Source organism: Rhineura floridana, chromosome 8 (genome assembly GCF_030035675.1).
Source record: "Rhineura floridana isolate rRhiFlo1 chromosome 8, rRhiFlo1.hap2, whole genome shotgun sequence".
Classification (NCBI taxonomy): Eukaryota; Metazoa; Chordata; class Lepidosauria; order Squamata; family Rhineuridae; genus Rhineura; species Rhineura floridana.
The window spans coordinates 109,332,965-109,349,787 of record NC_084487.1 but is presented as its reverse complement, the minus strand read 5'-3'; the positions used below and the strand labels follow the sequence as shown (position 1 = coordinate 109,349,787).

General features: G+C 39.1%; 1 protein-coding gene across 2 annotated transcripts in view; it reads right to left on the bottom strand.

Annotated features, from left to right (window-relative positions):
• COG5 (component of oligomeric golgi complex 5) overlaps nt 1–16,823 on the bottom strand; it is a 241,367-nt gene that overhangs the window by 102,067 nt on the left and 122,477 nt on the right. For both annotated transcript variants that reach the window (XM_061640367.1, XM_061640368.1), the window contains exons 8-10: nt 9,298–9,463; nt 7,802–7,914; nt 7,626–7,703 (exon numbers count right to left, since the gene is read on the bottom strand). In XM_061640367.1, the coding sequence (XP_061496351.1) occupies nt 7,626–7,703; nt 7,802–7,914; nt 9,298–9,463 (357 nt within the window). The remainder of the gene's footprint in view (nt 1–7,625; nt 7,704–7,801; nt 7,915–9,297; nt 9,464–16,823) is intronic.

Sequence of the window (16,823 nt, the reverse complement as noted above, 5' to 3'; positions counted from 1 at the left end):
AAATAAATAACCACTACCATGGGGACCTTCTCCAACTCCCTTCAGCCAACATTGGAAACCCCCTTTATTGCTAGGAATTCAAGAATATTAGGTACTGCCAATTAAAGCCACACCTCAAGTTACCACACAAGTCAGCCTTCTGAAGGACCTTCTTAAAAACCTGTCAAGGTGGGTGTTTGACCCAGAAAGACCCAGAAAGGCTGACTGTAGTCCTTTTCTGGTGTTCAATTTTTGCATGATCAGAATCATGTGAAAAGAAAGAGTGGCATGCTCCTTGGTCCCATCCCATCCATCATATCGTTATTACTCAACTCTACTGCCCTCCATTTATGTGTGTGTAGTTTAATACTGAAATACTCCTCTGTGTGTGTAGGTTCTCCATGCAATTTAGAACCTTGATCTTAATTGCATGACGAGCCTACATGTGTAGGGGTAATGGAGAATTCTATGTATCCACACATATAAACATAGATATACGAAGATATATGATCATGAAACATAAGGAAAATCACAAGGAACTAAGCAATAGACTCACAGGCCTTTTTGGAAACCCCAAAATAGAACTGTGGTGCTCATGGACACCCTAAGTTGAGGCAAACTCAACCCAGCATCATTAATATCTCCAGGTGCACCTGGGTCAGCCTGGCCGATCAAGAACAATGGAAGTACCGGGTATGCATGAAAGCACATTCACAACAGTAGAATGTAGTATATGGTAGTAACTGGTTTCAATTGGCCTCAAAAAGCATTAGTCTTGGGGGACAGCAGAACAATTGTGATATTAATAAGATGGACAGAATATTGGAATAAGAAATAGAATTACCTACCTAATGCTTTCTGATTGGTTTGGAAAGATTGCAGAGAGGAGGAACTGTTGTGTTATGTGGGAAGGAACTTGTATGATTGTTATAAGGATGTCACATGTGTATTTAGTACTGTATAAAAGATCCATGCAGACTGTGCTTCACTGCAGTCTCTCCTGGATGTCTCAGGAGGATTGACCCTGTGTACGCTTGTAAAGAATAAAGGCCTACCTTTTTGCTTCAAGCCTGTGTCTTCAAATTTCTTCAAGGACCCCCAGTCAAGGATCCCAAAGGAGAAGATTCTCCATCACGGGAGGCTCCCTGCTTTGGACCTCCCCCTTCCCCATTTGTGGACCACAGCAGAGATGTGAACAAAGAAGTGGGTCGAAGAAGCAGGGCCCTGCTTCTCTCCTCACACAATTCTAAGTGCATGAAGGATAACCCCTGAAAAGTGTTATCAGTCTGGAGACGATACAGAGCCCCATAAAGCTCCTTCAAACAGAAAGGGGAAAAATGGGATGAGGGAAAAAGCCTTGAGCAAGCCTGCAGGGGTTGGTGAAGCTGATGCTAAAGCTATTCTGCCCTCTTTCAACTCCCCCCCCAAACTCCCCCCCCTTCCAGGAGTTGCTGCGCTGAGCAGAAGTGTATTGCAGTTAAATCAGGGCAGAATTCTTGCAAAAAAAATTTCCCCCATTCAGCTGTGGCATGTATTACTATAGGATGTTGTGATGGCAGGTGGCTTTTAAAAAGTATGAAATGAAGGCAAGGAAGATATTAATGGATATTAGACATAACAATGAAAAGTGAAAGCTCCAGAGCCAGAGGCTGAAAACCTTACATTACTTGGTGTTGTGAAGAAAACAAAACTGGGGATGACTATTGCCATTTTGTCCTGAGTAAGCTTCTCAGAGACATTTGTATGGTGATTGTTGTGGAGAGTATGCTGCACAAATAGATCCTCTGGTCAGACACAGATAGCCGACAGCTACTATTACATCCTGAGCAAGGTTTGAAATGTAAAATTAAAATTACCTCCCATCTGTGTATTATTAGATGACTGCTTGTGTGTGTTATTGATGTATGGAAAATATAAATTCCCCATGACACACTGATTCCAGTTCTGCCATAACACAGCCACTACCCTTTTCAAACTTAAGTAGTTTGATTAAAATAATTAAAACATCTATTGTCAAGTCCCTTTGAAATATAAAGCTATACAGAGGACAATACTGTACAGTCATCTGCTGCAGGTCCCCAAAACCAAGCTCTGCATACTAATATGGACAATGCTTTTCAAACTGAAGGACCAAAAGGCAGATCTGAGAAAAGCATGTTGAAGACAGAAGAATTTGGAAGTTAACCCATAAATACTGGCAAGTAATAACATAATGCAAAAGATTTAATAATTCTGTACTGCAGCCCTCATGGGACTGAACTAAGGAAGATCCATACACACTATTTCTATAGCAACGTAATTGCCAAATGTTAGACTCAGAACAAAAGCTATCATTTTCAGTAGTAAAATAATTTCAGTACAGAAACAGTCAAATTCCCAACCTCCCCACTCTTCCCAGATTTCTGTTGTGGTGTTTTGAATCAGATTTATTTAAAAAAAACACTGCCTTTATATTCCTGCTGTTATCTATATTATATATATTGCACGAATCACACACCAATAAACACCTTCAAATTTTTTTAAAAAGATCTTGTGTTTTGTTTTACTGCAGGGTACAAAATTTAATTACACACAGCTTGATCAGTTTATACTCACAGTGTAAGCGGCTCTGGCTTTCCAATGGTAATGTAACATTTAAAAGGTAAGTTTCTTACACAGATGAGAGGGAAAACACAGCACATATATATTACTGCTTTTCAAACTAAAACAAAAAAGTCAAGAAAAAGTGTGTGTGTATGGTTTTTTTTAAATTCATGTACAGATGTTTCCAGGGGACAATTGTTTTCATATGGCAATAATATCTAAAACAGGTGGGAAACCTTTTTCAGCCTGAGGGCCACATTCTCTCATTGGCAACATTTCGGGGACTGGATGCCAGTGGTGAGCAAGGCCCGAGGAAGAAGTAGGTGGAGCAATGGAAACAATTTGCACTGTTGAGTCACCAAGGAGACAGATGGACATCTAAAGTGGAATTACAGCTTTTGTGGAAGATAAATATAATGCTAAGGTTGACCTCACTACCAGTAATTAGCAAAGAGAATGTAAAATGCAGGGTTTATGTTACCATCTCCTGTGACAATAGGCACAGAGCCCTTTAAAAATGGCCAAATTCCAATGTGTTTGTTGTGAGCTCAGCTTACTAATGTGGACATGCAAATAACCAACCTCCTCTTCTCTCCCAGACACTTTGTGGTGAGTGGAAATGGATAATATCAGATGCTTTGGCTTTTTACAGAATATTAGAATTTCCATGATTTGTAATAAGGTTATCAGCTTATTTATAACTATTGGCAGCAGAAACAAGAGCTTTTGCTCTCCCATCTGGCTGTCCCTATTGCTCAACAGACACTGAGGGTATGGCATGCACTTCTAAATTCTAGCTGCTTGGTAGACAGTTCCAAAGACCTACCTAGCAGCTTGTGACAATATGTTAGATAACTAGGGAACTTTTAAAAATATGATAATCTTATTTCACTAGCAGCAAAATGAGGTTTTCTGCACACAATACTAATGCCATCTACATCTGTATAGGTTGTATGTGGGCATAATGTTAAGGACTGTAGAGATTTGGTTTGGGGTTAAAATAAAACTGCATTCTCTAAGAAGTCAAGAGAAATAAGCACTTTGACAAAACACAAAGGGCCAAGATTCTCCCTTAAAGCCAAGCCTCTACTGAGCTCTGGCTTCAGTTTATTGAAATAGATGTGTAAATTCTAAACATGCCCATTTACATGCTACCTACAGCACTCCCTCTTCTCCATTTTCATTTAAACATATGGCACAAGAAAAAAAAAACCCTTTCTGTCTGCTTAAGACACTGCACTCTGAGTTGCTGTCAAGTGTTCCATGGGAATGAAATGTAAAAAACCTATTTTGCATTAGGTTGATAGCTATGCTGTAAATGCTTATACTGAATGTCTCTTTCCATTGAGTTCTCTTGGTTAATATGGCACACTGGATGATCCCTATGAGCATGAGCTCACAGTTTTAATTGATTGATTGATTGATTGATTGATCGATCGATTGCATTTGTATACCGCCCCACAGCCGAAGCTCTCTGGGTGGTTCACAACAATACAACAGTACAACAGTTAAATTCACAGCAGAAAATAATATTGTTACATGCCCTAAACTGGGAGTTACAGTGGCTCTACCGGAGCAGCTGGGGCACTAGGAACACAGAGACAGGAAGAGAAATGGACATGTCAACCTCCAGCACCTTAAAAACAGGACTGATGTTTTACCAGTCATCTGGTAGTTGGGAAGCCACTGACCCCACTTAAGTTATTTGAAGCTTGCCCAGCCTCTTTTGACAAATAGGGATGAAAGTGGAGGTTCTCTCAGGGGCCCAGAAACCTGAATGGCACAATGTTTGCCAAGAAATTCTAGGGATTTCTGTTGGTGCCTCCCTCCAAGCCATCAAAAGGGGGGGGTAGGCAGGCTCTGCCAACTTTATCAGGGCACTACCAGCCTCCTAGATTAGCAGTGCAATCATCACCTACCCATCTTCTGGTCCCAAACACATTTCCTTGGCCATATTTAACAAAGCCCTATATTGTTCAGGAACACTCCTCCAAATAATATTTTTAGAAATGGGATGTTAGCAATGACTAGCCATACAAAAATCTATTTCTCATCACAGAGTTTCACACATGAGCAAATAAGACCACTCTAGATGGCTGCATACTAGCTGTTGAAGCAATCAAAGAGATCTTATTAACAGGAAGAATAAACAGCTGTTTATTTGCATAGCAATCCTGAAAGATGTGAGGCCACTGCAGTCTCCTAATAAAGCTAATTGAAAAATATGACCCCAACTATCTAAGAGACCACCTCTCACACTGCTATCTAAGATTCTTTAGGAGAATACTTGGGGCATTCAGACTGGCACTTAGAACCCAGGAATACGGAGGCAAAGGGAAGGATAAGATCATAAGACAAGTCCTGCTGGATTTGACCAAAGTTCCACCTACCTGGTTCACCATCTTGTTTCCCACAATGGCCAGATGCCTCCAGGAAGTAGTTAATAAGGAGGGCATGAAAGCCACAGCCTTCTTCCACCATTATCCCCCAGCAACCAATACTTAGCAACATACTGTATTTAGTCAGAGATGTTCTATTTAGTTATCACGACATTTAATGGCTTATAATTCATTAGTTTGTCTAAGGCAGTGGTCATCATGATACCTTGTGGCAGTAAAGTCCCATAAATTAATTATGCTCTGTGTAAAGAAGTATTTCCTTTCGTCTGTTATAAACGTACTGTCATTCAATTTCATTGGGTGGCCCCCAAGTTCTAATATTATGGGGAAAGGAGAAGTCAGCTCTGCAAGCTACATCCCTACTTGGACAGAGATAGCCTGGCTTCAGGTATCCATGCTCTGGTAACCTCCAGGTTAAGTTATTGTAAAATGCACTATACGTAGGGTTGCCTCTGAAGACCATTTGAAAACTGCAGTCATCGCAGAATGCAGCTGCTAGATTGCTAACTGGGACTGGGAGTTAGCCTTTTATAAGGGACCATATTCTGCCTGTGCTGACTCCCAATCCTTTTCTGGGTCCAATTTAAAGTACTGCTTTTGACTTTTAAAACCCTTCACGTCTTAGGGCCAAGGTACTTGGATAATCACATGTAGTGAGGCAGGTGGCTACCAGGGCAATGGCCTTCGTGGTGGTGGCATCCCTACTGTATATGCTCTTCCTGGAAAGCGTCACCTGGCACCTACCTTATTGTCTTCTTCATACCAGGCAAATACATTTTTATTTTTCAAAGCTTTTCAGATATAATTTTAATCTTGTCAACTGTTCTATGCTGCTTTTGTTTTTGTGCCTTTAAGTTTTGTTTCTGTTTACATTTATATTTTAAGTGTTTTCTTACTATCCATTTACTCCTACCCTTCCATTCTTGTTATTTAACCAGTTACTAATCCATAACAGGGCCTATCCCCTTATCCAACAACTGCCACATTTACTCAGGAGCCTTTAATAAGGGACTTTTGTTAAGAGTTTTTTTTAAGTCTAAGCATATAATGTCTTGGACTCACAATGGATTCATTCCTGTCCAATGTCTGTTGATGCTTTCAAAGAACTCCTAAAGGTTAGCGAGGCAAGACCCCTTTGCAGAAGCAATGCTGTTTTTTCCAAGGCAAGCCTTCTGCTTCCATACGCTTTATAATTCTGTCTTTCCACCAATTTACCCAGCACAGACATTTATCTAACTGGCATATAATTTCCTGGCATCACTATGTAGAATAATTAACATTACTATTACTCAAACCAACCCATGGGAAGGGTAGGACATAAGTCCTAAAAAACAAAGGTATGTAGTTGTGAGATGCTTCCCATATAACAGAGATCCATTTTCTAGGTGTTCTTTTTTTAATCTACTTGCAGGGGAAACTGCAAATGGCATGCATAATTTTAGTATTGCAAAGAATTTGCATAAATGGTCTCTCCTCTCAATTAAAAAAACTGAATATGCGGTAATTAATAATCCAGCACATGGAACTGGAAAATTGTCTGTCCATTTACATTAAGTCAGAACTTAAACATGAAGAGAAGAAGGGGTTCTCCTTCACTAATTATGATAGGTAAATTGATTTGTTAGCACTGTTCTTGGCCCTTGGGGAAACCATTAATCAGATTTGTCTAAATAAGACTATAGAACAATACAAATGAATGGATGAGAACTAGGTATTCAAATGGGAGCTACTGCAGGCAAAGAACAGTGGAGATTATTTTTTGAAGAGGAAATTGCCAAAAGAGGAGAGAAGCAGATGGCTGGATCATGCCACATACTATACAAAGACAGACTATTATTAATACATAAGATGAATTAGTCAAGTCCACACAGTATTACAGGGAAAGGTAAAAGAGATCATTAGTAAAAGCACATAATGATATGTTATGGTTCTTTCAAACAAGACAAAAAAAAAAAGCAGGCACCACAACGGCTTGAACCCAAAACCTATCATGTACAAATGGAAAGTGCTTATACACAAGTCCAGCAGAGTCACCATTCCCTGCCATGCTGCAGCCTCTCGCACTTCTTAAAAAGCCATGCCAGAGGGTTCCCCATCTTCTGGAGGGCAGCAGTTGTTATTTTTGGAGGTGGGGGAGGGATGTGCTGAAAATGTCCCCTAATACAAGCAGAGGCAACATTGGATCCAAGTCAAGGAGAACCAGACCCAATTTAAACATGGCATACCCAGATGTCACTGCACATACCTACTGGCTTAAGGAAACAGGGCCATCTCATCTGTGTATGCACTATTAGTACACAAGGGATCCATAGCCCAAGCAAATACTGCACTGGTATGTTAACATTTCACATGTAGCAACCAAGGGCCTAGTTTAAACCAGACACCAGTTCCACTCAACCTCAAACGGTTAACTTCTTTTTGCCTGCCAGGTAGATGCTTAAATCAGCCCCGTATCTGTGCCCAACAGCTACAAGCCTATAGATCTTGAACCATCCATCAATGCCCTTTATTATGCTAGCCTTCATGTCACCACTATTTCATTATATCATGATATACTGAAAGTAGAACACTCCCTTTCTTCCAAAATAATAAAAATACAACATGCTTTTGCAAGAATGTACTTAGCTATAAAAGGCAGGGGGGGGGGAGGAAGAGAATCATTACCTTCGCCAATTCATCAATGAAGCACACATGCGTAACTGGATCTCTTTTCTTGGACAGTACTTTCTGCAGATGTTGCACCTGAAAATGAAAGATGTCATTTTAAGCCCAATTTACTTATATATTTCATAGTTCTCTCAAAAACATGTCAGGACAGAAATGTTTAAATGGTCAAATACCTGCCCACAAGCTGCACAGATTTGATCCATCAGTTTTTCCATATTAGTCCACAGAGCTGCTCTAAAGGCTGCAGTGTTTCCTGGTGTTGGCATAGCTGCTCGTCCAGGGCCACCTAAACGCATGTTAAGAACAATCTATCTCAAACACTTTATTAAAAAACAAAAATGTATACCAACATTTGTAAGAACTGGAATACTGCTACTGGTAGAGAGGAGTCAAATCAAAAAGGCTTTGGTTCAGCATGGTGTAGTGGCTAGAGCAGGGCAACCTGTGGGCCTTCAAATGTTGCTGAACTACAGCTCCCACCAGCCCTGATAATTGCTTATGCTGACTGGGGCTCTTGGAAGTTAGAGCTAACATCTGGAGGGCCACAGGTTCTCCATCCCTCGGCTAAAGTGTTGGATTTGTACCAAGGAATCTTGGGTTCAAATCTCCATTCAGCCATCAAGGTGACTGGGTAGTGTTAGACAATTCACTATCCTTCCACCTCACGGATGCTATAAGAATAAACTGGGATAATTCCCAGGCACACCACTCTGAGCTCCTTGGAGGAAGGGTCAGATAAAAGTAATAACTCCCCCTTGAGACATGGTAGTCTTCAATATGTAACTCTCTGCCAGCACACACTGAACACCAATGTGAGTGAAGCAAATCTAATCATGTCTGGAGTGTGTCCATATATTTGTATTTGGTGCTTAGCAATAATATTTTCTCCTCGTTGGCATTTATGCTGGTTTTATACTGCTATTTTATGGTGCTTGTGCATATTATATTGTGTTTTTTTTAATTCTAAATTAAATAAAATCCAAATTGATAAATTTGTAAACCAGCCAAAGGATTTGGTTGATAGACAATATAGAAACATTGTGAATAAATAAAGTTTTATATTTAAGATGACGGAAGCCTAAAACACAGCAATGCTTCAATATTATACAGCATTTAAACACTTTCAGAAAGGAGCCCCATAGTACAGAAGTAGTATGTGAGTTATTCCCTTTTTGTTGTCAAAATTTTATTTTATTTTTAAGGAGGGTTATAAGCTTTTTTAGCGCAAGCTGAAAGAAGTCTTTCACAATGCAGATATCCTATTAGCTAGAATGTGAGGCACAAGTCAAAATACTAGCAGTGCCAGCTCAAAGTGATGTTGCTCTTTTTAAAACCTCCATTTCTAAACAGTGGGACTTACTTCTGAGTAAACATTGTGCTTTTAGTTACTATGCTACACCAGCTGCTGACATCACTTGAAATCTGGATAGAAGGACAATATCATCCTTTAATATTAAATATAATACATTTGAGCTGAGAATGATTTGGAAATGGGCCGATTCATTTACCTCAATGTGACATTTCCACTTTGCAGCTTGCAACTGCTTACTAAACAGTAAAGTGTGATGAAGACTAATATGAACATGAAGAACTGTATTAGATCCTGTTTATGGGGATATTATGTCAAATTATCAGGTGCTGTACCAATGGAGGAAGGGGAGAACAGTACCTCTAACCACTGCTTGTGAGGGGTGAGTTAAAACTTTAATATCCAAGGCATTGTTGATGTTCTCCTCCAAGGTCGTGCAGTATCCATCCACAACATTAGTAACTGTGGCTTTCAAAGTCCCAAGATTATAGAAAACTTGAAGAGCAGTTCCTACTTGAGTAGGATTCTAGATGTGGGTGAGGGAAAGAGGCAGAGAACAGAGAAAGTGTCAGAAAAAAATAACTATGGAACTTTATCCTCAGTGGCAAATATTTTAAATTTTGATTTCATGTTCTAATTGTTCTGCTTTATTTTGTTCATATCAAACGTACTAGGATTGTTCACTACTTCAATACTTTAAGAGGACACATCCATCAGCTTTCTACTAAATAAAAGATTAATAAATTGTAATTAAATATATTTGCATATCAGCAAATCTAATACAGAAGTGCCTGAAGGACACATCAGATTATTTTGAATGCACCTTATAATAAACAAAGGGATAGATCCAGACTAAGGCTGCAATCCAATACACACTGGGTAAGTCCCATTGAACCCAATGGAGCTTACTTCTGAGTAGACATGAATTGGATTGCAGCCTAAGTTAGGTATCCTTGAAATCAATGGAACAAATTAGTCATGACTTAATTCCCTTTGGAATCAATCGAATTAAAATGCAATTTAGTCTGATCGAGCCCCAAAACTGCAAGTTACTATTGAAAAGATAGGTCATATTTTGTTTCTAGACCTATTTTACTATTTTACATTTCTTTATTTTTCGTTCCACATAACAGTAGTGCAATAGAGCCAAAATAAAGTGTGACTTAATAAACAAGTGAGCCAGACTAATTAAAACTGTATGCAACTCTATGAATTAACTAAAGTTTTTGTTCAACTAAGCAATTGACTTAGGCTGCAATCGCATGCACAAGTGGAGTAAGTGAGCAATCTCCTAGCCTGAGAGTGGCAAGGCTGAACAGACCAATGGAGCTACTGCAGCATCTGAAGCCCTGCTGCACATAATGACCAGGCCAGAAGGTGGTCATGGTCGTGGTAGAAATTGTATTTTCTTCCTTTTGTTGCAGCAGCTCCAAGGCTGCTGCACCAGAAAGGGCTGGATCCAGCCCTTCTTCAGCTTCGGCTGCTGGATCAGTTTAGGATCCAGTGGGTTCTTGGCAAGTCCAGCTCCACCCCCTTCCTGTTCCCAAAGCTTTACACTGGCTACTGCCAGTGGTAAAAGGGCTGAACATCAGCCTGAGATATATCACAGAAGTGAGTTGTTGCCTGGTTGGTTCATAAAGAGAAATAATATTTTTGGCCCATGGAATATAAGAGAACATCCTTTTATGTTAAATGCATTTTGTTACAACACTTGCATTTAAAACAAGATATATCACCAATCATTTAACCTGAAAGATAAAATGCATTTGGACACAGCCAACAATAAGATCTCCCATTACCAGAGGATATTTCAAAAGGGGGAAGTGCTACTGTTGTCTACAATCTTTGCAATTAAAACATTCTTGATAATCCAAAGATGGCAAGGTTTTTGTCTTGACAGATTTTACTATATATCAATCTACAAAAGTTAAATATAAAATTGTATATCCTTGTCTATATGGGGGACAAACTTTAAAGTCATAGGTTACTGAACAAAATAATAAGATTAGAACTACAACACTTGAAGCTCCATTAATTTTGCATTCCAAAAAATGTGATCTGAGGATTTAACTTTTTCTTTTTTTAAGATTTGCATATTAACTCAGAAAGGACAAGATCCTCATATTCTGCATTCTCAAAGGGAAGAATATCAGAGTTTACATTGGAGACACTAGTACGAATGAACATTCTGATCTTCATTTTTGCAACAAGTGTAACATTATAATGTCTGTTTCAACTCAAATATTTGATTGTATTTTTCAACTTGTATTTTATACAGAAGCACAGGTGGCAATAAGTAAGTTGGATCTGTAACTCTGCTTTTATATTTTTAATTCTACCATGGACCCCTACACACATATCACTAAATAAAAGGAAGCAATTCACTGGCCATGTTTGCACGTAACACTAAGCCAAACCATGTGAATGCTTAGTGTGAATGTGCAGGTTCCCAGGGAGGAGATTACAGCCATTTTGCTCCTCCCTGTTCCTTTTAGTTCAGCGCAGCAGTTGAGCCAAATTTTGGCTTAGGATATCATCCAAACCCAGGCTCATGGTTACTCTCTATCCTCCTTAACCACAAACTGTAGCCAAGAACAAACTTTGACTACAGCTTGTGGCTAAGGATGAGGGAGCTTAACCATGAGCTCAGGTTTGGATGACATGCTAAGCCATGCAGCACTGACCTAAAAGAGCCAGGAAGGAGCAAAGTGAGTGTGAGCTCCTCTCCAGGAGCCAGCATGTTTGCACAGTCCTGGTAAACCATAGTTTGGCTTGCAGTGTCATGCAGACCAGGCTTTATAAAGAATGACACAGCAAGTGTAAAGAACCGTATCTATCCTTCAACCATCCTGGAAGAAGTAGTGCTTACTGTTGATTGAAGTTAGAATCTGATGAATAACTTCCTGAATAATTAGAAATCATCAATCAGTTGCAGGAACCTGAGAGACATTGTTGAAATAGACTTTTTACCAGCGATCTATCATTGGTGGTATTCATTGTTACTCAGGTTTTTCTTTGTGTTTGTAAAAAAATGTTGTTGATCTTTTATAACAGTATAAAATAGATAATATTTGTGTATAATTGAATCCCTACTTATTGTGCAGATAAAGTTTTGTGGATCATAGTCTGCTTCATCAGGTGCATGAAGTGTAATCTTAAATTGGCAAACTTATACACAAATGATGTGTGTGTTGGGGAGGAAACATCAGAGAATGAGGACAGAGGGAAATACAATGGAAAAAAGACAGACAGTATCAATAGTAGCAATTATATAAAAGTAAAATAATTACAATTAATAAGGCAGTGTTCATGATAACACAATCCTAGTGTTAGTAAAATAATTATGTGACAAAAATCCATAATCTCAATTCAAAACCACAAATGACAGAACTAAATTGCCTGATTAGCCTAATTCAGTAGGTTTCAAAGTGGAGTTACCCTCTGACGTTTTTGTCCAAGGATGGCTACCAGCTTCCTAGACCTTGTCCAACACTCTAGCTAGACTAGTACACTAGATAACTATAACATACACTTCTTACAGAGGAACATTACAGTGTAATATTGAAGCATGCCTTTCATCTCAGTAGAATTACGTTATCAGGGAACTCTTAACATAATGGTCAACTAGCATACTTGCCACTCATTCTCTTCATGCATTGTCAATAAGTTTATAAAACATTAACAAACATTTCAGGTTTTCAACCCATGGATACTTGGAGTTCTTTCAATACCACATCAAGCCTTTTCCAGATGTTCCAGCAACAGTAAGGAACATTTCCCAATTCAGCGGCCTAAACATCTGCTGAAAATGTCATTGTTGGAGGAAAGAAATAAGTGACACCTCAATTGCTGTTCATGGTCTTTTGGTTAAATTAAAGATGAACAGCAAGGGCTGACACTAGATTTATTTATAGATAAAAATATGATTTCTAAAATATATGACAATTAGGTCTCATCCAGAGACCATGCAATCAGCTTAAAGATCTCAGGAAAACAAAATACTAAGCAGGTAGTTTTTGCTCCACAGGACATAGTGCCTTTATTGGATTCTCCCCTCACTCTTGAGACTTTGGTGACCTTCCTTCAAGACTCTAGAGACCTACTGGTTCCTACTGAGAAACAGAAGATTAAAAATTATCCTGCAGCCATTCCAGTCTTTAATGACATTTTTAAAAACATGTACTCTTTTTTCAATAGCAGTTAGACTGCTATCTCTGTAACTTAAAAACTGACATCCTGATCCTAAACACAATTGCCACCAAATAAGGACTGGTTTCCATAATCCTTGGATTTAGAGGTTATTTTTAAAATGGAGTTCACCGTCATTTTTTCGCATGTGCTTGTGAGGTCACTGCCATATACTTGAATTGAGCTCCTTTGAATGCCACAGCAAATGGTCATTTATTTCAATGCAACTTCAATGAAAACAAAAATATCCTTGGATTCATGGACTTTCACAAGTCAGCACAACAGTGCTACAAGTACTACATTCATGATAACACAGCTCAGGTTTTCTTATCAGTCTTTATTCCTGAAAAGCTCAAGACAATATTACTAATCTTTTTATTTGCACTTCAGCAATTACAATGACAAAAAGGTTGGCTCTATTTGATAAAACTCTCTCCAGGAATTCTTCACAGGTCTCAGTTTTTGGAATCTCTTGCTGGGGAGAAAAATATTTACTGATCTGTATGCTGCTGTGACTTAAAACAAAATGCCTTCTGCGTAGCTTAGTAAAAGCAGCAGCAGTGGCTTCAGAGTAAATGTTATTTTTCTCTTTCAAGAGATCAATTCAGTGGCATCAGAGAGGGAGAAAGTATCCACACTTCCCAAATACAGACTCCTAACATGCATTACATAATTTGTTTGTTCGTTAAATTTAATGAAAATGACAGCTGAGGGCACACTATATAAAAAGCAACTGTCCCGTTTGGTTTGGAACTACAAATATTTTTGAAATTATGTCTAACATGCAAGCTACCTTTTGAAATCCTATTGAATTTACACTTTGTTAAACTGAGTAAACAACATTCATGTAAAAACTCTCCTTTCCCCCTGAAATTCCAGGCTCGGATAAAGTCCTATGTGACTTATTTATATTTGTTTAAACAAAATCGATATACCGCTTGAAAGTAGAGACCTCTAACAGAGCAATCCAAATGCCAGGGAATCAGCGGAAGGCGGGCTGGTGGAGGACGAACCGGCAGGAAACTCCATGGGATCCTCCTCCCGCCCGGGAGCCACCAGCCCAGGTGAATGCCGGCTCCGTCGGGAGCCATGCACACGAGCTGGCCGGGAAGCACCAGCTCCAACGAACAGGCCTCCTGGAGAGTAAGCACTCCCTGTAAGCCACACTGGAAATTTTATAAAATAATTTTACTGCACCAGCCTTTTGGCCAGTGGAGTTTGCGGAAGGATCAGGACCTGGGAGAGGGGTCTGAATGTGAGGAGGATCTTGTGTAAACCCCCCGCGCAGCTCCTCCCCCACCACATCCCCCAAATGCCCAATTTTCAGGCTTCTGCCAGCTTCTGCTGGCCCTCCAACCGCTGGGCTGGCTGTCCCTGGTGGACCCTGGGCAGCTCCGGGGGGCTTCTGGTGGCACCACAGCTCAGCCATGGTGCAGGGCTCTGCTGTTGGCAGAGCCCAGTACAGCCAGGAGCCTGCCGGTGCCACCAGGGATCTGCAGCATCCAACTCACCCAAGCCCGGCAGAAAAGTTGCACCCTAAGCAGCTTACAAAAAACATTAACATTATCAATAAAACAGTTAAAACAAGTAATTAACAGTTAAATAAGTAATTCAAAACAATTAAAACAGCTACTAACTTAAAAAATTAAAACAGATTAATAACTATGTGTCTAGAAAGGCTTGCCTAAACAGAAAAGTTTTAAGCAGGTGTCAAAAAGAATACAGAGAAGACACCTGCCTAATGTTAACCTGAAAGTTTGCTTTCAGCATTGCATTAATATGAAATCTTCAGTGATTACATGATAGCCCAATAACTTACAGTCCTCATCACTAGACGACTTGTAGCAAGATAACTATTACATTTCCACAGAGCAGTGGGTTATCAATGAAAAGAAATTTAAAGTGCAAGATGTAAGGGTTATTAACTATATTAACATTTAGTTAATCCACCTACCATCTACACTATATGCAACTTTAATATAGTCATCCCCATTGGTAATCAAACAATTACTAACAGCAGACTAGTAGCGCTTCAAACTCTTTATCTACACTGTCAAACAGCCAAGGAAATAATACTGATGCATTCCCACCCTTGCCCTGCACACACACCAATTCAACTCACGCTTATAGGAGGAAACGACAAATCTTAGGTTTCTCATTTATATTAATGATTTGAGCAAAGACTTACTCCCAGAATCATTCATATGGAATACAAAGATGTAATCTTGTGTGTGGCATAAATTTTTGCAAAAGCACTTTTGCTTCAATATGCAGTTATTCAGAATTTAATGAGCAGCCTGGAGAGAAAACAAGATGGAGATTGCATAGGTCTAAAGGGGATTGTTCAGCAGAAGAAATAAGCGAAATCATATTATCAACCCAAGAAGAAAAAGGAAGAAGAATTATATTATCTTTCCTTCACAGGACCTCAAGGGTCATCTGACAGAGTTTTGACTCTGCTGTACACAGATGTGGCCTATTAATGCTGCACATGTATTCATAGCTCACCTAATTTGATTATTTCAGAACCTGTTAACAATCAAACAGTCAACAGCACAACACACAAATGGAATAACAGACTGGGGGAAAATAATTTAACACAATAATCTTATCAGGAAGGGATGAGCTTTAACAATTATAAACCTTATTTTTTAAATGAGCCAGAGAAACACAAAGGGTGTCAGATTAAATTACTGGAGTAAACTACACAAGAATATAAATTAGAGGACAGGGCAAGTAAAGCTCTACCCTTTATGCCCAATATAACTGCATCTATTCCATGTAAATAAGAGCAGAATTTGAGGCTGTGCTACATCTTGACGACTTGCTAGGTTAGTAAGTACTGGCCAGAATGTGGGTAGCAGCAGCTACTGTATAACATCACATGACATTGTGCTGCTTTTGAGAGCAGTTCCAGGATATCATGCTTGATGGGCTGGAGCGACTATATTAGAAATGGACAGCACTGCCAAACACATCACTGCAATGTCATTCAAAGTTCTTACAAGTAAACAAATGACTGGAGATGAAGCATTCAGACAGCATCTTAAAAGCAGCCGTCAAAAGAACCAGCTATACCCATGCAGACCTAAGCATATAATATTTGGCCATATGTTTTTGCTATATTTATACCACCTTGAGAGTGGAGAGATGAGATAAGATGTAAATTAATTAGTTAGGACGATAAATCAACAAGAAGCACAGCGGACAGACCTGCCCACTTCCTCATGTGTGATGCTAACAGAGTTACTAATTATATTTCTCTTTGGAATTGGGGTGAGGAGTGTTAATAAAAACCTCATTTCATTGAACATCCAGCTGCATATTTGTATTTCATGTAATGCTAAGATGATTACACAAACTTGCCTTCATGAATAAGCTGAAAAATATGTTTGTTCATCTATCCATAAATAGACACTATTCATGTCAGTAAAGGCTTTGCGCTTGTAACTTTTAGATCCAAAAGGGATCCTACTTTTAATGCTCTCTAAAGCAGTATCTATTGCGAAGCCTGTCTATAAGTCAGTATTTCTTAGGGAAGCTCTCATTCTTAATATTTTCGGGCAGCATGCCCAGGGTAGTGTAGATTAATCCTAGACAAAGACACACACATAAAATAACAACCACCTGGACAAAACTAGGACATGGAATAAATAGATATTTAAGCATTACTCAACAAGTTCTCCAATAAAATCAAC